This window comes from Cnephaeus nilssonii, assembly GCF_951640355.1.
Source record: "Cnephaeus nilssonii genome assembly, chromosome: 16".
Lineage (NCBI taxonomy): Eukaryota > Metazoa > Chordata > Mammalia > Chiroptera > Vespertilionidae > Cnephaeus > Cnephaeus nilssonii.
This window is the reverse complement of record NC_137087.1, coordinates 40,996,078-41,020,862: the sequence shown is the minus strand read 5'-3', so window position 1 is coordinate 41,020,862 and position 24,785 is coordinate 40,996,078. Positions and strand designations below refer to the sequence as shown.

The following is a 24,785-nucleotide window of genomic DNA, read 5'->3' as shown; positions in this document are numbered from 1 at the left end:
ACCCTTTCTAGCTGTGGGACATGGGGAAGATCATCAGGCGGTCCTGGACCCTCAGCTTCCCTAATGGGATCGACAACCCTGGGATAATTATCGTGTGTCCCAGTTTCCTCCTGCGTAAAATGGGATGCCACTCTGCCTGCCACTGAGTATGGTACTCAAGAGTCAAAGGGGAGGTGGGGAAACTGCTTGGGAAGTTGCAAATTTCTAAACGAAGGTAAGAGATAATTTTGCATTAGTAAATAGATTGTCCTGTAATGGGTCTGGTGGGGATTCATGTGTATGATAGTCTCTCATGGACCCAGGTTTTGTCCTCAGATCTGCTTTCCGATGTCACTACCCATTCAGTTTTTCCAACCTCAACTATAGGAGTCCTTGGTGGCCCTCCTCAGTCCCATCAGCCTCTCTCGTTGCTCTGCCTCCAACTCCACCTCTAATATGACAGGTCCCCAACATCTCCATTGCACTGTGTAGCCCACCCACTGCTGTCTCTCCCCTGGACCTTCTCAAGGCTCCTTACTGATCGCCCGGCTTTCTCTTTTGCCTGCCAGAGAGACCTTGGTAAAACAGATAACAGCACCCCCCTCTGTCTCTCTCCTGCTTTCTGCCCTACCCGCCTCGGCCACCATGTTGGCGCCTCCATAGGCCAAGTCCATTCCTGATCCGGGTTCTTTCGCCACCCTGCCTTCTGCTGGGGTTGCACTGACCTGGATCTCCGAGTGTCACCTCCCTACAAGGGCCTATTCCAACCACCTTCTAAGCAGCTGCTCCAATCATGCTTCACCACATACTGAAGTTGATCTTCAGGGCATTTTCTGAACCTGCAATGATCTTATTTATTTTCTTACTGTTTACTGTCCACCCATTTAGACTATCACCCCTGCCTGTCTTGTTCATTGCTGGATCCCTAGTGACTGGCAGTGGGTCTAATAAGAATTGGTGATTGACCGTGTTCCTGGTGGGGAGGGATGTGAACCGGCTTATGGATCATGGCTACTGGCAAGCATTGCTGTCCTGGACTGAGGCGGTGCCCGCAGAGTCTGATTTACAAAGTAAACAGAGCAGTTTCTAAAAGGAGACTCACCCCAAAGAAGAACCAGAATGCCTGTTTCCGCCAAGGCAGCACAGATGACATCCTGTGGGCTCCACGGCCGGGGGACTCCAGGAGCCTGTCCTGTTTGCATTCGGGCTTTCTCATGGAGGTGGGGGTGAGGGAGCTGACTTTGGGATTTGCTTATTTGTATATTTGACTTCAAGTGCCCTTGAGCTGATCAAGGAGAGTTTATAATTTGTGAATTATGTGTGTGCTTATTAAAAATAAGCAGGGTTGGTTTTTGTTTTTGTTTTTGCCTTAGTGTCTAGAACAGGTCCTGGCACATAGTAAATGCTCAGTAGACCCTTGTTGAACAAATCTTTCCCATCCTGCTGGTGATTCTGATCATCCCCCAGGTGACCAGGTGTCTCCCTCCTCTCGGTGCTGGTGCAAAGAAGGCTGATGTTTTCTCACGGATTTTTCTTCTTCTTTCCTTCAGGTGGACTTGAAGACCAGTCATTCGAGAGCTGGCCGAATGCTACAGCCGCGAATGCCAGCAGGGAGGAAGCTAGAAAGGGTAATGCGAGGCTCACCAGGCCTTTGGGTACTTAAAAAAAAAAAAAACTGTGGTAAATTTCACATAAAATTTACCATTTTAATGTGTACCATTGAGTAGCATTACGTGCATTCACAATTGTGCAGCCATCACCATTGTCTAGATCCATGTTGTTTTCAACACCTGAAAAGCCAACTCCATACCAAGTAAGCAGTTGCTCCCCATTTTCCCTCTCCACAACCCTGGCTTTGGGAACCTCTTATATACCTTTTATCGTAGTGGACTAAGCAGTCCTGAAGTCTGTGGGCATGAGGGAGTGTGTCCTTTTGTTGAGTGGGGTGGGCTGGCTGCCAGAGAAAGGGATAGAGTGTGGCATTCGGTTGCTCAGAGACTGTACGGTCTTCAGTTAAACTCTGCAATCTGTACTTGACCTTTCTCTCTAGAACTTGGCTTGTGAGTTGAAGCCCCTGAGGGCTGAGAGGAGGGATGATGAAGTTTGGGGTCTGACAGAACAAGTGGGCATGGGAGGCAAGGAAGGAAAATAAAGCTGGGTTAGGGGCTGGGGAGGGGAGGGTGTAGACTAGAGAAGCCTGGGCTGTAGGGGAGGCAGCAGGTGAGGTTGTGGCTGGCTGTGGGCAAGGCCACCGATCAGCAGGTACCTGCCTGGAAGTACCACCACTTCCTGTCTGCATTATGCTCAGGCCTGTGAATGCTCTCCAAGTTGTAAGATTCTAGCCTGGAGGTAATGGGAAGGTGTCTCGCTTTTGGAGAGCTTTTCCTGCTCAGAGGCCTACTTTCTGTGGGAATCAGGGCTCACTGCCAGCGATGGCATTTCTTCTACATAAAATTAACACAGAGCAAAGGGAATAATTTTAAAGTGCCAGAATCCCAAGTTTGGGGGATGACTATGTAGGGATGAAGTAGAAATTATTATTTGCTTTATTTTATGTTTTTGCTTTAATGTTATTTTATATTTCACAGATACACATGCATATACATAATTTCACACAAATGCATATGTATAATTCACACAAATGTGTAAATGTGATGATGTAATTACATACTTTTTTAGTGTTGTCTCCTTTTTTTCTTTTCCCTTTAATTTGGCTACCTCCTTTTCTTCTTTTTTCCTACCCTTTCCCAGGTAATGCATGCAAATGACTTTGTATGCACTCTTCTATGCATATATATGCACATATGTATTTATGTACAGATTTATACATATACACATACAAACATATATATAGCTATAAGCTTTGTCATTTTTTAAAAAATGGGATCATATTTGATACATGTTTTTTATGTATCATGCTTTCCCCATTCATCAATACCTTATGGGAAACCCCATCTAAGACACTTGTTATAACTTCAATTTATTCTTCTGAATAGTTGCAAAATATTACTGCTATGACTAGACCATAATTTATTCATCCTTTCTTTATCAATTAATATTCACTTCAGGTTTTTGCCATCATGAACAGTGTTGCTCGAATGCGTTTCAAAAGGTGTAACCATTCACATTTCCGTAGCAACTTAAAACTGGGTCCCTTTCCCCACATCCTTTCTCACTCTAGGTATTATCGTTATTTTCAGTAATGTGAATGGTAGCTTATTGTTACTTACTTATATTTTTCTGACTGCCGGTGACTTGGAGCGTCTTTTTCTACCTCTGCCAGTGATTTGGGTGTGCACTTCTGTGACTCAGCTTTTCCTGTCCTTTGCCCATTTTTTTACTCCGTTTCTGATGCCCGTCTTGTCACTGTGACCTCTTTCAGAGAGAGGCAGAGATGCTTTAGCTCCCACTCCCCGCCACCACCATTTACATTGTGCACTTGTTTCTCAGTCACACAGTTTGTTTCTGGAACCATGTGCAAGGCCCCCTTTAACATCTGTATTTAACTGCTTTGCTTACTCAAAGCCATTTGGACTTACGCATTTTCAGGCTCCAAGACATCTGACAAACTCAGTGGCACTTCATTTTGGCCATGGATGCCCAGCACTTAGTGGTGACCGTGGAGCATAGGGTGTGGGAATGAAAACAGAGGGGTTTGCCATCACATGCAGTGATCCAGATGCCAAACCTGATGTTTCCTTCCTTATTTAAGTGATTTACTGTCGCATAAAAACTACCCCCAAACTTAGTGACTTCAAACAGTGATTTGTTATCTTCCATGGTTCTGTGGGTTGACTGGGCTCAGTGGTGTGGTTCTTCGGCTGATGTTGGCTGAGGTCACTCACTTGACTACATTCAGCTAGAAGCTGGGCTGGGCTGGGAGGCCAAAAGAAGCTTTAGTCACAGCCTTGTGCTTCGGTGTACCTCCCCACATGACTCCTTTCTCGACGTGGACTTTCACCACTTAGTTGTCTAGCCGGAGACCTTTTTTATAGGATGGCAGCTGGCTTCCTAGAAGGAGGAAGCAGAAGCCATTAGTTGACTGAAGGCCTGGACTCAGAACTCCCTGACTGCTACTTCAGTCACCTTCTATTGGTCACAACAAGCCAAAGTCCAGCCCAGGTTCAAGGAGAAGAAAATAGGTTCCATCCCTAATATGATAAGTGGCAGGAGCTCACAGGGATGACAGAACTTGCTGGTGGCTGTGTTTGGAGACCACCTGCCACCTTCCCTCATTGCTTCTCACCTGCTCACCAGCAATAGATATTGTCAGGGTTTTTAATATTTACTAGTTTATAGGGTGTAAAATGACCCAACCAAATAAACTGGGATAGTCAGACACACTTGGGTTTGCATCCCAGCTCGGCCACTTAGTAGCTATGACCTTGGATAAGTTGTCTAACTCCACATAAGAGATTTAGAGAGAATTAGAAATAATGTTTACACAAAGTGCATAGCCAGGTGTCTGTTGTGTAAAAGGTACCCCATGAATGCAGCTCCTCCGCTTCTTCTTCTTCTCTACCTCCACCTCCAGGAATTATATTATCCAGCATTGCAAGTGCATTGTCCACCTCTGGACTGGAATCCCACAGCTGTTCAACAGCTGCAGAGAAACACAATTAAGAGGGACAGGAAGGAATAAGGCTGCTGCAGCCCATTAAAATTCTGTCTCCGGAGGGGTTGTACACAATACCACACCGCAACTGGAGACCTTCTTGGGTTTTTTTTTAAGGAGGATGATGACAGCATTCCCTCATCTACCACGCCCCAAGCTCCTAAAGCTGGCTAAATCCATAATCTGCAGCTCCTCAAATGACCCTGGTTTGTTTGAAGAGGATGATGTCAAGGCCAGGCCGATCCTCCACTCGATATGAGAGCTTCAGAGGAGCCGTTCTTTAAGCATCTGGGGCAATGCTGAGGGGAAAGCAGACCCCAAAGGGGAGGTGAGGGCAGGCTGTGCTAGCCCGTCCTTTCAGCCTTCTCATCCAATCGTCCCTCCTGGACACTGTCAAGGCTCCAGCTTGGGTGCTTCTTGTTTTGTTGGAATTAAAGATAAGGCGAGTTGTGTCAATCTCAGATTCTCCTTTCATCACAACCTGCAACCCCCTATCCCCACCCCCACCCCCGCCACTCCCGGAAAAAGAGACCGCCCAGGCAGGAGAAAGGATCTGAGGGAAGCCCTGGGCCTGCTGGCTTCGGTGGCTGGGTTATTTCCTGGCTTTATGTGTCTCCCCTCAGCCCTGACGGTGGGATTTGTGCTCCCAGCTCTGGGGAGGGCTAGGGGCTGGGAGAACTGCTCACTGAGCAGACGGTCTGGTCTCAGGAGCCTCTCTCCCTGGAAATGGGAGCCCAGCCTGCATTTCGGGGCTGATAATGGGATTAATGAAATGGGGTGGGTATGTGACTGCTCCATGAACGAAGCTATGATTGTGCTGGGGCCTGATTTCCAGAACCATATTCATAATAGAGAATGGACCTGTCACTTCCGGGAACAGTCCCTATAGGCTTTGTGCCCAAGCAAATAGCAGGATCTGGTTGCACCAGAAAAAAGGGAATCCCACCAACTTGGGTGCAAAGCACCACTCAGTGCTAAACCCCTGAAAGTCTTCTTACCTCAGCGTATCTGGGTGTAACCGCTGAGCCTCACCTTGGGCATTCTTTCTAGCTTCTCCCCAAATGCAGACCTTGATAGTCATCACTGCAGCTTGCCTTGAGTCCCCACCACGGCAGGCATTTGACATTTATTACCTGGTTCAGTGCCCACACCACCACCATCCAGCAGGAAGGAAGGCTCAGGGGAGGGTGGCTTATCCAAGGCCACACTGGTAGCAAATGGCAGTGTTTACCCTGCACCTAAGTCCCTCTCACCCCACACTCCTTGCTCTTAACCGTTGGGCTATATCGGTGGTTCTCAAACTAACTGCACTTGCGAATCACCTGGAGAGCTTCAAAAACTACAGATGCATTGGCTCCACTGGAGGCCCATTGGGTCACCACCTCAGGGCAGGGGACAGACACCAGAATTTATTTTTTATTGATTTCAGAGGGAAAGGAGAGGGAGAGAGAGAAAGAAACATAAATGATGAGAGAGAATTATTGTTCGGCTGCCTCCTGCACGCTCCCTATTGGGGATCAAGCCTGCAACCTGGGCATGTGCCCTGACCAGGAATCAGTGTTGACCTATGAACCTTCTGGTTCATAGGTCAACACTCAACCACTGAGCCACACCAGCCGGGCCAGCATTTTGTTAAAGTTCCCCAGTTGATTCAAATGGGCATCTAGGTTTGAGAACCACTGACACAGTGAGGAGCTGCTCTTTAGTGGCTCAGGATTGCCACATCTCTGGCCAAGTGCAAATTTGCCCATCATCTGTGGGCTGAGGGTTATGCAGATGGCTGGACTGTCCGGGTGTTTACTTCCAGTGTGGGAGTGATCAGCTGACTAATTGAAAATTCACAGTTCCTCGCTTGAGAAGGCCGGGTCAGGCCTGGTTCTGTTTATGACACGGCTGTGCCTTCCGCTGAAGATGGAACATTGAATAGTTACGGCCGCTCTGCTTCTTCAGCAAGGACAGGGTCCGCTCCCAGGGTCAGAGGATCTAAATGGACTTTACCCCCCACCCCCAGCGTGTTAAATCCTTTCAGACCCCCTGAGCTCCTTTTTAAATGCAGGACTCTTGGCCATAATACATAATTACATCCTTCTATTTGCACTCCGGTTCCAGATAGTAGTAATCCAAGAAAATCCAATAATGACAGTTGCATTAAGATCCTTCTTCCAGGCTAAGCGGAACATCTGTTTAGACATATTTTTAATCGGCAAATGCTTCCTGTGTTGAGTCCTTGGCAAATTAAATTTCTCACCGGACCGAGGGGGAAGCTGTCATTCAATAACCCATCTCTGGAAATTACAGCCTGGTTTCTTTCCAGGTGCACTTAAGACTTTCCCATGCTGACTCGGCTGCATACCGGGCCCTGACAGTACTGGGTCACATGCACGTATAACACAGCTTGTCTGAGAAACATGCTCTGTCTTAGTGTGAGTGCCTCCGAGAGAAAAGTATTCCTGTCCATTCTCCAAAGGAGAGTTGGAGGCAGAGGAAAATTAAGAGACTTGTTGAAAACCATATGGGAAATGAATAACAAACTTCCACTTGCTACATCGCTGCCTGTGATTACTTAAGACGTGATGATTCTCAGTATTTAAACATTAAGGGTTCCGGGGCTGCCAATATTTCGAAGAGGTTTCCACCACAGAATTTTTTGGACTGTGGGGCTGTTTATTTTTAGCATAACTCATCCATTCTTTAATTAATTCATTCAAAATATGAAGACCCTGAATGCTTACCACTGACCAGGCAAGGTGCTGGGTGTGAACAGAGTGTGAACAAGCCAGTGACAGTTCCTGACCCCCGGGGACCTTCCAGTCTACGGGGGCAACTCATATTTGAAATTTGGGTGCAATTTGTAGTCTAGGACTGAGATAGCGAGTTAGAATACATGTAGAGGCCAAGCAGGTAATGTCAGTGGGTGAAGCTGGCTGGCTGGGACAGGGGGAAGTGGGAGAGAAATGCCAGAAACTGACTATGGGGAGGAGGTGCTGCTTAACTCCAGTGGGTTGTAAATGACAGAAGATTAGCTCACTGTTGCCAGGTCTTACCGTTTTTAAAGAAAAACTAGAAAATCTGCATTTTTATGTGAAATCTTTTGATTTTTAATAATTGGCTACTAAAGTAAGATTAAACACACACACACACACACACACACACACACACACACACACACACACACACTGTGGGCCAAAAATGTTCAGGCCAAACAAAACACATCTGTGGGTTGGGTTTATCCCAAGAGCTGCAAGTGCACGACTTCTGATCTAGAAATTCTAGCGGTGAAACAGTTATTTTCAGGTTCAAAAATGGATCACATGCCAACTTTTTGGTTCTGGTGATATGACCCGTTGAACAATTTGGGACCTCTTATACAAATGGAGAACTGCTGAAAAGACATGTAACCTCTTCTCCACCCCAAATTAAAAATACAGAGTTAAGCTCAAAGGAAGGAACGGGAAATTGCCCTGATCAGAAGAGAATAGGAAACATAAACATGTGGAGCGAACCTTCGGATGGAGGCAAGACTGCAGAGGACATTGAAACTGACAGGAATGGCAAGACATCTTGCTATCTTTCCTAGGCTCCAAGTGGGGAAAAAATATCGTCTATGAGAAACTGAATCCCAAAGCCTGTTCCTCATATAGGTATAAGTTCTCAAATTATATTTCCTACTAGTAGCCCTGTACATGAATCTGTGCATGGAACGCTTGCCTTGTCGCCACGGCGACGAAGCAATTATTCCGCCAGGCCGTTCACGCTGCCTGCTCTCAATGGCTGCCCCCCGCCCCCCCCCCCCCCCCCCCAGGACTGGGGGACTCCAGCAGGGCTGAGAGGACTGGGCACCGCCATCTTGTGGCTATGGGCGCTGCCACCTTTGTGATGGAGTGATGGTTAATTTGCATATTACCCTTTTATTAGATAGGATATATGGAAACCCTAAACTTAGACATTAAGATAATAATGGATCTAGGATCCACAGCATTCCAAGAACCCTGAAAAAATGAAAAACGGGGTCACACTCATGATGAGAGCATAGAGGACTCCTGTGGAAAAGAATCATCTCACCTAAAAAAAACTTTAAATAAAAACATGAGAAACACAAAAAAGGTATTAATCTGTGAAGAAGAATCAGCAGAGACAATAAGTTGCAGAATTACTACCCCAAGGTATAGAAATAATAGAACAATCTGTATGACATTAAATAAATATACATAAACTAACTGAAGAGCCAGTGGAAGAATCTGAACCCTAGTGGGGAAAAACAAAACAAAAGAACAGGCAAATTTAGAAGCCCCTAAATAGGGCTCTAGAAATGACAACGATGTTTATTGAAACTGGAATGGGATAAACGTTATATTGAACACAATTGAAGAGAGAATTAGTGAAGTGAACTAGGAAATTTTAGGTGAAAAATTAGAAGGTGAACATGGAAATTTTACCACGGAGATAAGGAGACAGAAAATGTGAAAAAAGGCATAGCAACATGGAGGATAAAATGAGACTGTTTAAGGTGTAAAGATGCCAATTCTCTCCAAATTGATCTATAGGTTTAATATAATTCCTATCAAAATCCCAACATGGTTTTATTGTTGGTATAGAGAAGCTTATTGTAAAATTTACAGGGAAAGACACATAAAAATTTACATGAAAACATAGCTAAAACAATCATGGAAAAGAAGTCTAAAGTAGGAGTACTCTCTCTATCTGATATTAAATACCTCACTATGTAACTGCAGTAATCAAGACAGTGTCATATTAGCAGAGGGATAAATATATAGATCAATGGCACAGAATAGAGGACCCAGAAATAAACCCAATTGCTATATGACTCAGCAATTCCATTCTTGGGTATTTATCTCAGAGAAATCAAAACTATCTTCACACAAACTGTAGTGCATGAATGTTCATAACAGCTTTATTTGTAATAGCAGGAAACAGCCCAGAAGTCCTTCAAGAGGTGAACGGTTAAACAAACTGTAGGACATACATATCAGGGAATACTCATTAGCCTCAAAAAGAAACTATTGACACATGCAACAACTTGGATGAGTCTCCGGGTATTGCACTGAGTAAGGAAAGCCAATTCCCAAAGGTCATATACTGTAGGATTTCATTTTTATAATAGTGTTCAGATGATAAACATTTTCGAAATGGAGACCAGATTAGTGGTTGGGAGTTTAGGGATGGGTTGGCGGGGAGAGGAGTGAGGAAGTGGATGTGATTATGGCAACATGAAGGGTCCTGGATCCTTAGGATGGAGCTGTTCAGTATCTAGAATGTGATGGTGGATACAGAAACTTATACATGTGATAAAAATGCATCAAACTCACCCTCCCTACCCCCTCTACTCCCACCCCCCTACACACACACACACACACACACACACACACACACATGAGTATACATAGTACTGGAGAAACCTGAGTGAGACCAGTTGATTGTGTTAATGGCCATAATCCAGTTGTAATTGTACTATAGTTTTGTAAAATGTTTCTAGTGGGGAAAACAGTAAAGTGTATACAAAATATCTCTCTACTATTTCTTGCAACTGCATGTGAATCTACAGTTATCTCAATAAGAATTTCAATTTACAAAAACCATGTCATATACAGTGAAAAATTTGAACTTCAACATTATGGCTCAGTTTGTTCCCTCAAATATGGGTGGCTTTGAGAATAGAGCATGCCCCTAACTTGGCTCCAACCCAAAGGGTTGTGAGATGTCTGTGCCCACTTAATTCTGTGGTCCATAGGCTGCCCTCAAGCCCCATATGGTCTCATTCAAGGCCTCCAGCAAGCCAAACTCACTCTAGTCATAGGCCTGCTACACTTACCACACTCGTTCTTGCCCTGTCTGGAAAAGTACCGCCCAAGGGTTCAAAACCCTGACCAGATCAAATGCTCCCTTTAGAACACACATTTGGTGGATTCACGGATACTGTATCTTAACCATAATGCATAGGATGAATTAAAAGCAAAGTAAATGGCAGTGTGACTCTCTTGCAGATGGCGAGGAGAATGCCATGTTTCTGCAGAGCCCTGGGACCTCGAGTGCCAGAGCTGAGACCTTCTCTTCCCGGGTCCGAAGGGCCACAACCTCAAGGACAGAGAGAATATGGCCTGGAGGGGTCATCCCCTATGTCATTGGAGGAAACTTCACAGGTCAGTAGCCCAGATGAGGCCTGCTTTGGGGCTTGGTGTTCGGTCTCCCTGGGTTGACATAGTCTTCCCAGGAAGGACCTGGTGGGATTGAGCAGCTGTGGGGTCACAGCAGTCCTACCTGCTAACTCTCCCTCCTGCAAACAGGGTCTCATGCACTAGGTACAGGGAAACTGCAGTCTCTGTTGGGGTGATGCCCTCAAAGGTGGCCCCCTGGTCCCCGAGGCTTCATGTAAGGGTGATATATGATCCTGGTCTTGAAGGCTAGACAGGGTTTGCAGGCAGAAGGAAGAGGGTGAGCAGCTACACAGGATGGCTCCCGTGTCCTCTGACTAAGCACCCTGGACCACCCCCACCCCCCACCCCAGAAGTACTCCAGACGGTAACCAGAGGGACCGTAGACATGGTTAGTCTTCCTGGGTCCAGTCCTGGCTGCAGCACTTACCAGCCGTGTGCCCTGGGGCCCGTTACTTAATTAACCCGTCCTGCCTCAGTTCCCTCTTCCGTAAATGGGATGATATTCTCCACTCTATAGGATTGTTTTGAGAATGAAATGAGTTAATTTAGATAAAGCACTTAGAATAGTGCCTAACACGTAGTAGCAGCCAGTAATTATTTGTCATTGGTATTATTATCTTAAAATGTGTAAGTCATTCAGTGGCTCCCATCACCACTGATGCAACGGCAAGTCCTGACCATGACCTCCTGGCAGCCCTTGCCCCCCTCCCAGCTAGTGTTCTACCTTCTCTCCTCCTCTTTCCTTAGTTGCTGGGCACTGGCCTCACCTGTTGTCTTTCTTTTCGGGAACATGCCCCCCTCATTGCCACCTTCGCACACTTGCGCTTGACCCTCTGTCTGCCTGGAGTGTTGTTTCCCCCATCTTCTCCTGGCTGGCTTCTTCGGATCATTGGAGTCTCTGACCAATGACCTGTCCACAGAAAGGCCTTCTTTGACTCCCCAACCAGATCCTCTCTCCCAGCACCTGCTTTGTAGAGTCTTTCTAACATTTGGGATCTTAACTATGTTCTTTCAGACCTGGTGTGCTTTTCTGATGAAGGATTTATATAACCTTCATCAAAATAAACTAATTTTATATAGAGATCTTTCTTTACACAGAGATTTTTGTTATCCTGTAATTAGTGGGATCGCTATGTTGGTGAGTAATTGAGCTATGAACAATTGGAACCCAAAGTATAAAGATGTAAAAAAAAAAGGGGGGGCGGGGAGGGCAGCTAAGCTACTCTTGGTTCTATATGAATGTTTCTAGGGACAATAGGGCACCACACCCTCGTCTTTCAGGCTGGGAGCCTGCCGTTGGTTGGTTGGCTGTTTTTTTTGCAACAAGGTCACTCTAGAATTCAGATCCACCAACCTCTGTACTTCCCAAACTATTCGTCTAGCCCCTCGTTGCTTCTAGCAAAATCAAAATAGTCTTCTTCCTCTCCGATTGGTAGATTTTTGAAAAGAATAGTTATTCCCCATTTCTAATTAGCAGCCTGGAGTTTACAACTACTTTATTCTTACTCCCAGACAATTTACTTACTGTTTTATTTCTCAGTACATTTCTAATCAAGGAAATGTGAACACAGGCTCAGAGAAAGCATAAAATTCACCTGTTTTTAAAGGCTCTTTAGAAAATCAGGTTCAAGGTTGCTCCAGAAAACACTGAACCCCATGCAAAGGTAGCAAGGATGTACATGCAAGTAGAATTTTTAGAACATAGGGGAATGCCCTCCGATGGTTATAAAATAAAATGAGGGTGTTGAATGTTGTGCTGGTGAGCTACTTCAGGAGCCTAAAATTTCCAATTTGGGTAACCCGTGTAAGATAATTTTCTGTAAGTTTAGAAAAGTACTTTCAATACAAAGGAAAAGCTGGGGAGCCTAGATAGTTTGAAAATCTATGTTTCCCCTCTCTTCCAATTCACAAACTCCTACTCTCGATGTTTCAGTAATTCAGGAAAAAATGTATTGCATTCTTAGCAAGGTAAATCCTTATTCCTAGTACATTTCTACTCTGAGTCACCCGAACAAGCTTTTTTTGTTTGTTTGTTTGTTTTTATCATTGGCACAAGCTGTGTTGTAAGCCAGCATGCATTAAAGCATCTAAGGAAAACATGGGCCCGTGAGTGAAGTGATGGGCACTGGCCTTGTCATTTCAGGAAGCCAGAGGGCCATTTTTAAGCAGGCTATGAGACACTGGGAGAAGCACACCTGTGTGACCTTCATAGAGAGGACGGACGAAGAAAGCTTTATTGTGTTCAGTTACAGAACTTGTGGGTAAGTAAACGAAAGCTTGGCCACCTCGGTGGAATCAGGAGGGGCAAACGGCGCTGATGGCTCACGAGTCTTGAGTTTTCTCTATAAAACCAAGTGTTTCCAAGGAGCTATAATATATAGGAGCCCGGGGTTTGTCTGAAACTCCCCTGGCCCTGAATGACCTCACCATCCAGCGATAAAGCAGGTGGGTCAAGAGGGAGACTCCAGAAAGACAAGGGGCCTGGATGCCCTGTCCCAGGAGCAATGGAAGGAATTGAGGGTGTTTCATACGGAGAAGTGGTTCTGAACCAATTTGACGTCAGTGACCCCCTTGAGAATCTGATGGATGTAAATACATGTAAAATTCCGCGTGTAATTTTATGAGCTTACAGATTTCCTCAGGAAAACACAACAAATAACAAGGTAACTGGATTATGCCTACATTTATCCGTTATGCCAATAAATGTAAGTGTGATATACTCAGTCACTGACAGAAAAAGCTTCCCATATTGGCTTCGAAAACTTAAACCTAACTACCTACTGTAAATATGAGATAACTACTGAAGAAAATGACCCAGGAAGGTTTAAAAATAAAAGGAAAGAAAGCATACAGGCAAATGCTAACAAAAAAGAAAGCTGGGGTCACAAGTTTTGTTATAGACAAAGCATTTTTTGTTTTGTTTTTAAAGTGTTAAAAAAAAAAGGTGAGACTTTATAATGAGAAAGGATACAAGCTCCAGTGAGAATATAACTGTCATAAATCTTTATGTACCAAATAGCATAGCATTAAGAGCCATAAAATAAACCCCAGGGAACTCAAGGGGAGATTGACAGAAACACGACCAACAGGGGACTTTATTTCATTTCTGTCAATGCACATAGATCACTGTCAAGTTGACAAAAAATAAAATAAGTAGAGATTTATAGAGAACTAGAAAAAATGTAATTAATAGAGTTATTTCTATGGGTATACTAGATTCTATAACCTGATAACACATCTTTTTTTAAGAGGCTATTGAGCGTTTATTGACACTGTCCATCTATTAAGCATTAAGAATACCTCAATGAATTCTAAAAGGAAGAAATCCCATTTATTCTCTAATTGCAAAGCTATGGAACTGGACATAGGAACATCATAACAAAAAATAAAATAAACTCCCCTGCATTACCTGGTAAATTAAAGGTCACCCCTCCCCCCTCACAACTCTTAAGTCATAAAGAAATCAGGATTAAAATTATAAGACGTCTAGATAATGACAGCCTAGTTCAACATTAAAAAGATATGGCTAATTCTGGTGAGTAGTTCAGTTGGTTAGAGCATCATCCCCATATGCCAAGGTTGTGGGTTTGATCCCCAGTCAGGGTACATACAGGAATCAACCATGAATGTGTAAATAATTAGAACAACAAATCTCCTTCTCTCTCTCTCTCTTTCTCTCTCTCTCAAAGAGTAAATTAGAAAGAAATTGAAAAATTGAGGGAAAACACTCTCTCCCTCAAAGCACCAAATATAGAATTTTACAGATGAATTCTTTGAAACCTTCAAGAAACAGATTATTCTGGTACTATTTAAGCTTTCCAGAGCATAGAAAAAGAAGAACACTTCCTTCCAAATTACTTTTAAGGAACTATCAAAGCATTGTTACCCCAAAGTGACAAAGATAGTACTCCAAAAGAGAAAATTATAGACTCATCTGACAAAAATGGCCATGCCAAATCCTAACTAAAATATGAGCACAAAGTGTACAGCAGTGTGACAATAGAAGAGTGGGCTGCCAAGAAGGTATATCTAAGGAATGCAAGGCTAGTTCAACATTAGGAAACCTGTTTTCATGATTCACCATATTGATAGGGCAAAGGAAGAAGGTATATCTAAGGAATGCAAGGCTAGTTCAACATTAGGAAACCTGTTTTCATGATTCACCATATTGATAGGGCAAAGGAAGAAGGTATATCTAAGGAATGCAAGGCTAGTTCAACATTAGGAAACCTGTTTTCATGATTCACCATATTGATAGGGCAAAGGAAGAAGGTATATCTAAGGAATGCAAGGCTAGTTCAACATTAGGAAACCTGTTTTCATGATTCACCATATTGATAGGGCAAAGGAAGAAGGTATATCTAAGGAATGCAAGGCTAGTTCAACATTAGGAAACCTGTTTTCATGATTCACCATATTGATAGGGCAAAGGAAGAAGGTATATCTAAGGAATGCAAGGCTAGTTCAACATTAGGAAACCTGTTTTCATGATTCACCATATTGATAGGGCAAAGGAAGAAGGTATATCTAAGGAATGCAAGACTAGTTCAACATTAGGAAACCTGTTTTCATGATTCACCATATTGATAGGGCAAAGGAAGAAGGTATATCTAAGGAATGCAAGGCTAGTTCAACATTAGGAAACCTGTTTTCATGATTCACCATATTGATAGGGCAAAGGAAGAAGGTATATCTAAGGAATGCAAGGCTAGTTCAACATTAGGAAACCTGTTTTCATGATTCACCATTTCATGATAGGGCAAAGGAAAGAAGCCATATTCGTATCTCAGAAATGCTAAAGAAGCATCATCTGCACAATTCAACATGCATTTTTGGGGTTTGTTTTTTCCTAATATTTTTTAATGATTTCAGGGAGGAAGGGAGAGGGAAAGAGAGAGAGAGAAACATCAATGATGAGAGAGAATCACTGATCGGCTGCCTCCTGCACAACCCCCACTGGGGATCGAGCCCACAAGCCAGGCACGCATCCTTGACTGGAATCAAACCCGAGACCCTTTAGTTCTCAGGCTGACGCTCTATCCACTGAGCCAAACCAGCTAGGACAAGGGATTTTGCTTTTAAAAAATAGCCAATGTAGCATAAGAATAGATATCAAGGATAGATCTTTGACATATATGTATATATATATATATATATATATATATATATATATATATATATATAATCCTATATAATAAAAGCCTAATATGCTAAGTGTCCCACGGTTCATTTGACCGTTCGACTAGTTGCTATGATGTGCACTGGTCAGGGCAGATGCTGCAATTAGTAGGTTAGCTTGCTGCTGGGGTCCAGCTGATCAGGACTGGGCGAGACGGGCCGGACATGCCCTGGAGTCCTCCCTCAAGTCCCTCCCGGCCCCGATTGTGCAACGGGGGTCCCTCTGCCTGCCCTGTGCCCTCTCACAATCTGGGACTCCTTGGGGGATTCTGGAGAGTCGGTTTCGGCCCGATCCCTGCAGGCCAGGCCGAGAGACCCCACCGTTGCATGAATCTGTGCACCAGGCCTCTAGTATATATATAATCTGTATGGCGAGATGATGGCTATTTTAATTTCTTGTTTTATAACTTTCTACTAGTAGCCCATTTGCAGGATTCAATCCTGCAAGCCGCCGCTTCAGCCGCGTGCACTGCTGCTGCCGCAGCCTTGGGGCCACCACACCTGCAACTGTGCGCCACTGCCGCCCGCCTTGCTCCGCCCCGCCTTGCTCCGCCCCGCCGCGCCCCGCCCTGATGGCGGGTGGCCAGTGGAAACTGCTGCTGGCGGAAAACGGGTGCCGGCAGCCACGCAATTGGCCACCCCGAGTTCCGCCACCAGCGTCTTCCGCCGGCCGCATGGGTCCTTCCGCAGCGTTGGCCGTTTAGGCTGGCGGTAGGAGCGGGGGGCGGGGACTCGAGTCCCCGCCCCCCGCTCCTACCGCCAGCCAATCAGCCACCCTGAGTCCCGCCCCCCGCGCCTCCAGCCGGCCCAATCATGGGCGTAGCGGAGTGATGCAATCTGCATATTGCCTTTTTATTATGTAGGATGTTAGGAATAATGATAAATACTACTTGAAAAAATAATTGTGACCAGAAGGAGAGTCATCCCTAAGGCTGATAACAGTACCAAGATGCATCTTTACAGAAATGCAGCTGCCTCCTTCCCCATCTCTTTAACTCGTCATTGGTGATGGTCCCGCCAAGACTCAGAGTAGAAGGGTGGGGGAGTGTATGTGCTTTATTCCAGGGAGAGAGGTCATGGATTTTCAAGAGGATCCATGAGCACCAGAAAGGTCAAGAACCTTTGGAGGTTATTTCCGTATTGGGAGGAAAGTTGGACAAGGAGAGAACCTGCAGCTCTAAAATTGTGTTTCTTTTAGACACACACTCACACGCACACATTACACCCTTGCTGCTCCCTGACCTGCTGATTTGGGTATTTCTGCACTGTCCAGCTGTTGCTCCTATGTTGGGCGCCGAGGAGGAGGCCCACAAGCCATATCCATTGGGAAGAACTGTGACAAGTTTGGCATTGTGGCTCATGAGCTGGGCCATGTGGTTGGGTTCTGGCATGAACACACCCGGCCAGACAGAGACCAGCATGTCACCATCATCAGGGAAAACATCCAGCCAGGTAAGGCGCCTGTGTGGAGTCTGGGAGTTAAAAGCCAGGAAGGTAGCATCCCCGGGGTCAGGCAGGAGTGAAGGAGAGAGGGTTTGCTGGGAGCTGACCAGCGCTCATTTCTAAGTATTGAGGCAGGGACTCCACTGTGCAAGTGTTTCCCACCAGCCTGTCACTGTCCATCTGTAGCCTTTCTTGGGAGGTCACCTACCATAGCTTGTAGATTAGAGCAGAAGCCAAATGACTTTCCATGTTGTAAATGACAATGAAATCTAATTCCGTTTCCTGAAAGGAACAGAACCGACCACAACACTGTTGCAGGATCAAAGCTAAGCCAAAAAAAAGAGTTCTGGTTGCTTTTATAAGAGTCGTTTTTGCTGACTTAGGCAACCCATCTTTTTGAAACTGAAATACAATTAAGACATGAGTACAAATAAAAACAATATTTCTGCCCAGAAACATTCTTCCCCAAGGCAGATAAAATGTCTAGATTTGAAAAAATACCTTCTCGTGTTAAATAATTTTATATAGAAGTTCACATTAACCGTGAACGTTATCTGGTTGAAGAATACGGTTGCCTGAAAAATGCTTCCGAGAGTCGGAATTGTGAACTGTTTGGGATTGAACTGAACTCTGACTTGTTTTCTTTTGTTCCTTCAGTAGCAAGAGCAGAGTCCCCCCGCTCCCACCCCAATCAGATTGATAACTAACCTGCCTACAGACTTAGTGTAAGAGTTTGGAGTGGCATTTGGGGAGAGGTGTTGGGTAGTGGTGTTGGGAGGATGTAGGGCTTATTCTAAGTTTCAAATTTCCAATCTTAAAAGCAGCTACAAGAACCACCACCAAGCCGGGTATTTGACTGATCGGGCTGACAGAGCCTTCGGAAGTCGCTATGGGCCCTCCTTCCCCCCTCTGCCTCCTTTCAGGTGCCTGCCTTGCTTTTCAAAGGCCTTAACAGAGTGTTGTGTCACAGGTCAGGAGTATAATTTCTTAAAAATGGAAGCTGGGGAAGTGAGCTCTCTCGGAGAGACATACGACTTTGACAGCATCATGCACTACGCCCGGAACACCTTCTCAAGGTCGGAATCTATGCTTCGCCTCGTCTGTTTTATTGTGCCTGCTGCAGGCTTGGGTCAGATTCCTGGAGGTCTGCAGCGAGCGGGTCTCTGCATGCTCCTAGCACGGTTGGCGTGTCTGTCCTTGAAGTACAGTGGCCTCTGGGCTGCAGTGAAATATAATCTAATCAGGCTCCTGCTAATAAGATTGAATCCCATTGTGAAGTGGGTGTTCCATCATGCCTAGTGTCACAAGCAGCAAACTGGAAAAGGGACGTTATTGAGAGGCCGGCTGCCGTAATAACCGAGGGGCTCTGTGCCACATTTCCAGTGGGTGGGGGATCTTCTAAAGCAGCGGTCACCAGCCGGTGGTCCGTGGGCCACTGGTGGTCCGTGAGGTCCGAAAGGTTGGCAACCGCTGTTCTAAAGCCTGCCCTTGAAGTAGGCACTGTGGCGTTTACCAGTTCTCCTCGAGGAGGCTAGGTCTACTGGAAGCTAGATCGTGTCAGAGCTGGGAGGGTGCTAAATCATGGCTTCATTTCAGAGGTGAAGAAAGTGAGGCTCCAGCCGGCTCGAGGGCACACAGGTAGCTGGGGTTGGCCTGAGAACAAAGATCCAGTTCTCCTGGCTGCTGGTCACACACGATGGTCGCTGAGATCCCCAAGTACAGCCAGACCCATTACTTATGGGCAGCATGGGCAGGATCTGTTTTGATGAGTTAGTGTTGGGCTGAGCCAGGTGTTAAATATTTTCAATACTGCCCTGGCTTCCGGGCCATACCACTATTTTGTATATAGAAGTGCTCCCTGCCCCCAGAGGAGGTCTCTCAAAAATCTCAATTTCCAAACCAGGCGGAAGAAGCCTCAGATTCCCATATGGCAATGAACGCGGCCCTATCTGTCAGTCCTTCGCCCATCTGTACCAGATAAATATTTAATAATAAATAATAGATAAGTTATAAAGCAATACAAAGAGTTATGACAGCTAGAGAAACAAGACCCAAGTGACCAGCTTCTCACTTGGACCAACTTGACACTGATTCCCTCATGAAATCAGTGCCAAGTCTCCACTTGGCAGCCTGCAGCCCCTGGGGCTGATGTGGTGTTGCCCAACTAGTCCTTGCTCCATTTCCCAACCTGCCAATCACCCAGGGCCCAGCACCCAAGGATCCCCCACTCTGACCTCTGATCCTCCGGGAGGCTACTGGCCTTTCCCCTCCATGGGAGCTTAGAGTTCCTTAAGGACAAGCTGGCAGACTTCAGGACTCTGGAGACCCAGGCTCTAGAACTCGCATGACATCCCTTCTGTCACATTTTATTGGCCAGAGCAAGGGACAGAGCCAGCCCAGATTCAAGTGATGGAAAAACAGATACGACCTCTTCATATGGGGAGTGGCAACTTCACGTTGCAAAGGGATGTGGATATCAGGAGGCATAATTCATTATTTTGTCTGCCACAACTACCTCTCACCTCTGCCCCAGCGTTCACAGTGGTTCTAGCAAATCTATTTCATAGCAAGCTGATGCCTGCATTGCCCTGTCTGCAGTTTTCTGCATGGATCTTCAGAAAGCTCCTCTGTTCAGTGGGATGTTTATCAATGGCATCCTTACTGGTGGACTTTCCTGCCCACTTTTTGTCAAAATTTCCCCACTCTCTAACTCCCTGTCATTACTTCTGCTCACATGCCCTCTGTAAAAGAGCAGAAAATGGTCCATAGAACCTTTACTCATCTGGGAGGCAGATGCTATTCCTGCTGATGGGAAACCCAATCTTCGTGTGTCTTTACGACTGAGCTGTCTTCTTCCAACTTCATTCCCTTGAGTTTATTGCAGCTCCTCCCCCTCCCCTTGGTTGGACCGGGGCGTGGGTAGTGGTGCCTTTGGAGGACTTGTTGGGCGAGGGTCCAGGAGATAAGGAGACAGTTCTCTGGTACAGTGTTGTCTTTGTCTGGAGAATTCTGAGCGGAGAGTTTTATTCCCTAAGGCATCTGCCAAACCCTTCCTTAGTTTAGCAGAATGTCAATGCTAAGAGTTGTTCTACATAAGGCGGGGGGGGGGGGGGGGGCGGGCATATTACTATGGTGGTTTATACAGGAGACATCTCTTGTTGTAAACATCTTCCAGAACCCACCACCTTGCTGGCGGCTCAGGATGTGCTGGGGTGGGGATAGGACAGGAATTGGGGGGAGAGCTCAGGCAGGGGGTACACCATGCCCAAAGCATGAAGGTGTGCATAGGGCCTGTACTCGGCTGGGCATCCTGGTATCCACTTGTCTGTTTAGGTCATTTTAGACTTTATTTGCGTGGGAGTAGAAGAAGACATTCATGTTAAAAGGGACTGCTGAGACCATCTAGGCCAATCTCTTATTGTTCAGAGAAGTAAACTGAGGCTCAGAGAGGGGAAGGGACTTGTCCGAGCTCACTCGGGTGGCAGAGCCAGGCCTTCCATAGAAATCTCTAGGCCCGGGCTCTCTCGAGTACCCCTAGTTCTCTTCATTCATCTCACTTTCTATCTGATTACCCCTCTTGCCAGCGAGTCCCCCAAACTCCAATCCCCACTTTTACCAGCTCATCTAGCACTTCCTGACCAGCCCCTGGCAGTCTCACATTGTACAGGTTCCCATGAGCTCTCTGCAGCCTCTCCAAGACTTGTCCATGCTCAGCACTGCCCACTGCACAACTCCAGGGGGCACCACTCACACCGTCATCTCGCTGAATGGTGCTCCTTGCAGTTTTGCAGCATGGTGGCCCTGGGCCTGCACCTGTCAAGAGCTTTGTGGAAGTGCTCAAGAAACATCAGTAAGGGAAGCCCTTGGGCCACTGGGCTAGGGCATATTTTTAAACTTGGCAGAGTCATTTTCCCATTGGAAAGGGAGCAGGCAGCTGATGAAATGGAATGCTCAAATGCCAGCACAAGAGCTGGGCAGGGAGGAGGAATGTCGATGGGGTTATGGGCAAGGAAATGAAGACTGTAAATCCCAGCACGGACGCCTGACAGCCCTGACTTTCCTCTCTCCTTTCTCTCGCTTTCTTTTCCTCCCGTAGAGGAGTTTTCTTAGACACCATCCTCCCCCGCCGAGATGACAGTGGCGTCAGGCCAACCATTGGCCAGCGCGTGCGGCTCAGTCAGGGAGACATCGCTCAAGCCAGGAAGCTGTACAAGTGCCCAGGTAACTGAACCCTGGGAGTCCCAGGGCCCCCAAAGTGTCCCCAAAGCACAACTCCACTGCCCTTTGCAAACATTCACCTTGGCTGGGAAAACAACTCGGGGAACCTGGAGAGATGACCTCTGGCAGCTGTGATTCCTAATGTGCTGCTGTTAGGAGGAGGGAGATGGTATTGAAAGCCCAGATGGTGAGGTGGTTGCCCGCAGGGAGCTGAAGAGTAGGCCTTGGAGCCCACAGCTTAACTTGTGGGACGCTGCAGAGCTCTGGCAAAGCCCTGATGCTCAGAAGAGGAAGGAGGCTTCGTAGAACCACAGTGCACCCCATAACGGCAAAGCCGCCTCTCCTTTCTATGGGAGTAAAGGGTGTGTTTTGGCAAAACAAGAGGCAAGGGTGTTGCAGGAAGACCGAGCATGAAGGAGAATGCTTTTGGGAGGTGGGAGTCAGCTTCCCAAACCCTGGAAGGTGGAGGGTCCTCAGTGCTGTAAATGAGGTCATTGCTGTGGTCTTGGGGCTCTTCTAGAGGCCATCCAGGGTGCCGTCCAGGGTGCTGGTCAGTGGCCCCCAGTCTGCCATTGAAGTCTGGGCAGTACACTGGGTTCGGAGCAGATGCCCACTTCTCTGCCAGTTCAGAAGCCTGCTCCCCTTGAATTTGCCCTCTTGTTGGCCTTTTGTCCCCTTGACTTCAGCATCATCACACCCCCTGCTGCCTGGGCGGGGTGAGCTCGTATCGACCCCTTTAAGCTGCTGAACTTGAATGCAACGCATTGGTTACCACAGCCAAGTTTTTTACCACTGATGGGACAATGCATTGCAGCTTTTGGGGTGGAAAAAGGAAACTCCATTACCAACAGGTCCAGGAACCTTTTCAACCCCCCGGACCAGGCACACAGTTGATCATGGGACAGAATATTTGAAATAGGGGCCATCTTAGACTATCTGAGTTATCACATCGCCCTCAGCAGCAGGGTCACGGGGCTTTGCTCCATCATGAACCTCTAGGAAATAAGTTCAGCCAGCTATTACTCATCTGGGGGTGCATTAGGGCTGCAGTACAGGACACACATATCATGTGTCCTTGCTGAATTGAAAGAGAAACCTTATAGCATTCCCTGGGAAATGCCATAGTATTTATTTAGTTATAATGTATATGCCTCTTACTTCCCCAAAGGATTCGAGGCAGCTGGTAAATACCACAGAGCCATACAGTAACGTATCTGTTCCCGCAGAATGTTGATGATTATTCTGAAATAATTTCCATGGAGCCCTCGGGGGTGGTGACTGCCAGGCGTAATCCTCGTGATGCCTGGCAGTTGTTCGGTAACATGATATTGAAGCCCCGATATCCAGGACTTCCTGAGGTGAGGATGGGCCGCTCTCCAGCTACCCCTTCCTGCAGCTCCAAAGACGGCAGCTCCCAGGAGTTTCAAGTAGTAGCTGAAAGCGAGAGTGGTTGCCGTGCAGAGTCTGAATTGCACTCAGAAAAAAAGTGCATAAGGAGCTCTTTCCCACGTTTTGGGGGTGTCCCCGTAAGAGCAGGGGCCCCCAGCAACCCAGTGTCTAAGTCTTTGGGGTCTGAGTCCAGGAGAGTCAGGGGAATACGAAACCTGCAATGTCCAAGCTTACTCATCCAGGTCTGAGGACAAATTAGGGAAGTATTTTCACATACATAAGGACTAGGTTTTAGACTCATGGCCCAGCAACCCTTAATCATTCAAGACCAGGATGGCCTCTTGTAGAGTGTTCCCACTTACCAGGCCTCTGGTCATTTTTTTTTTTTTTCTGTTTTCTTGACTATTTGGTAGCTCATTTAGAGGTGGGTAGCAGGAAAAGAAGAGGCAAGGTTGAAGCTAATAGCTGATAGGAGTTTCAAAGCTTTTTTTTCTTTTCTTTTTGTGTTACCTACTTGGGCTTTCGTATCCTTTCTGCCACAGACGTTATTTGCGATTGCAATGCTGCTATGGGGGGAGCACTCACCATGTGCCAAGCATCGAGCTGATCCAGTTCATTTAATGCAGATGAGTTCATTAACTTTTTGGGCAGGCCACACCCATTTAACAGATAAGAAAAGAACCACCACACATCCTGCTGGAGAGCTGAGATTCAAACCCAGCTCTAGGCAGACTCAACCCTGAGAGCCTCAGAGGTATTCCTGGGGTGTTCCTTCTTGGTGCCCAGACTCTCTTTTCACTTTTATTCGCCAGGAAGATGCCAGTGGGCCTGGCACACTTCTCGCCAATGCGTTCTGAAGGCTGTGGCTAGTAAAGGGGTGTGTCTGCTCGGCAGCCCTGTAGAGGGCGCTCTGCGGCGGAGGGAGGGAGGGAGAGAGAGAGAGAGAGAGAGAGAGAGCGCGCGCGCGCATGTGCGCGCGCGCCTGAATCGTGGTTGTCCTTTTGCTTGTGCAGCTTGTGGGGAGACTCTGCAGGACACCACGGGGAACTTCTCTGCACCTGGCTTTCCAAACGGCTACCCTTCTTATTCCCACTGCGTCTGGAGGATATCGGTCACTCCAGGGGAAAAGGTAGGAACTTCAGGAAATGACCTAACAGTCTTTGAGTTGGATGACGTGTGAGGAGTTATTATTAACAGGAGTAATAACAGCTGCTATGTTGTGGGCACCCACTGTGCGCCAGGCGCAGTGCTAGCTTGCTTAATGTTATTTCCTTCTGGGCTCTTCAGCCAGCCTCCCTCCCACGGATGGAAGCCTGTATACTCAATGTCCATAAGAGTGATAAATCAAGCCCACGGTGTGTAAAACAAAGTAAGTTCTATCCTTTTCCCTTGATAAGCGCACCATCAGAATGCCTTGGAAGGTGAGGAGCCCTGGCAGGTGGCAATATGGAGAGAGCTAGATACCAACCCACAGCTGCCCTCTCCTCCTCCCAGCCCCAGTCCCGTCTCAGGAGCACCCAGGGTGACCCCTCAGCCCACACGCCTGAGCACCCTTCACTCCTGCCTTGCGAATAGCCATTGCTTGGCTGCCTTTCCAGTGGGAATGGACTGCCCAGGTGTGCTGTCTTCCCCGGAAGGGTGGATCCAGGGCAGAGGTCCTTGCATGTCCTGGAAGTGGACTCAGGGGCTGTTTGGACAGGGAACCCCGGGATTCTGGGCTCCTGGTGTGAGGTCTAGAAGCTGGACAAGCTCTAGGTGGGCGTGTTCCTTTAGCTCTGAAGACCATGACT

At 46.6% G+C, this 24,785-nt stretch overlaps 1 protein-coding gene across 1 annotated transcript in view; it reads left to right on the top strand.

The window, feature by feature from the left end:
* TLL2 (tolloid like 2) overlaps positions 1-24,785 on the top strand; it is a gene marked incomplete at both ends in the record, with an annotated part of 100,202 nt that overhangs the window by 40,536 nt on the left and 34,881 nt on the right. The window contains 7 exons of the mRNA XM_079794138.1: positions 1,530-1,607; positions 10,597-10,756; positions 12,915-13,028; positions 17,219-17,397; positions 18,359-18,464; positions 21,485-21,609; positions 24,009-24,124. Coding sequence (XP_079650264.1) covers positions 1,530-1,607; positions 10,597-10,756; positions 12,915-13,028; positions 17,219-17,397; positions 18,359-18,464; positions 21,485-21,609; positions 24,009-24,124 — 878 coding nt within the window. The remainder of the gene's footprint in view (positions 1-1,529; positions 1,608-10,596; positions 10,757-12,914; positions 13,029-17,218; positions 17,398-18,358; positions 18,465-21,484; positions 21,610-24,008; positions 24,125-24,785) is intronic.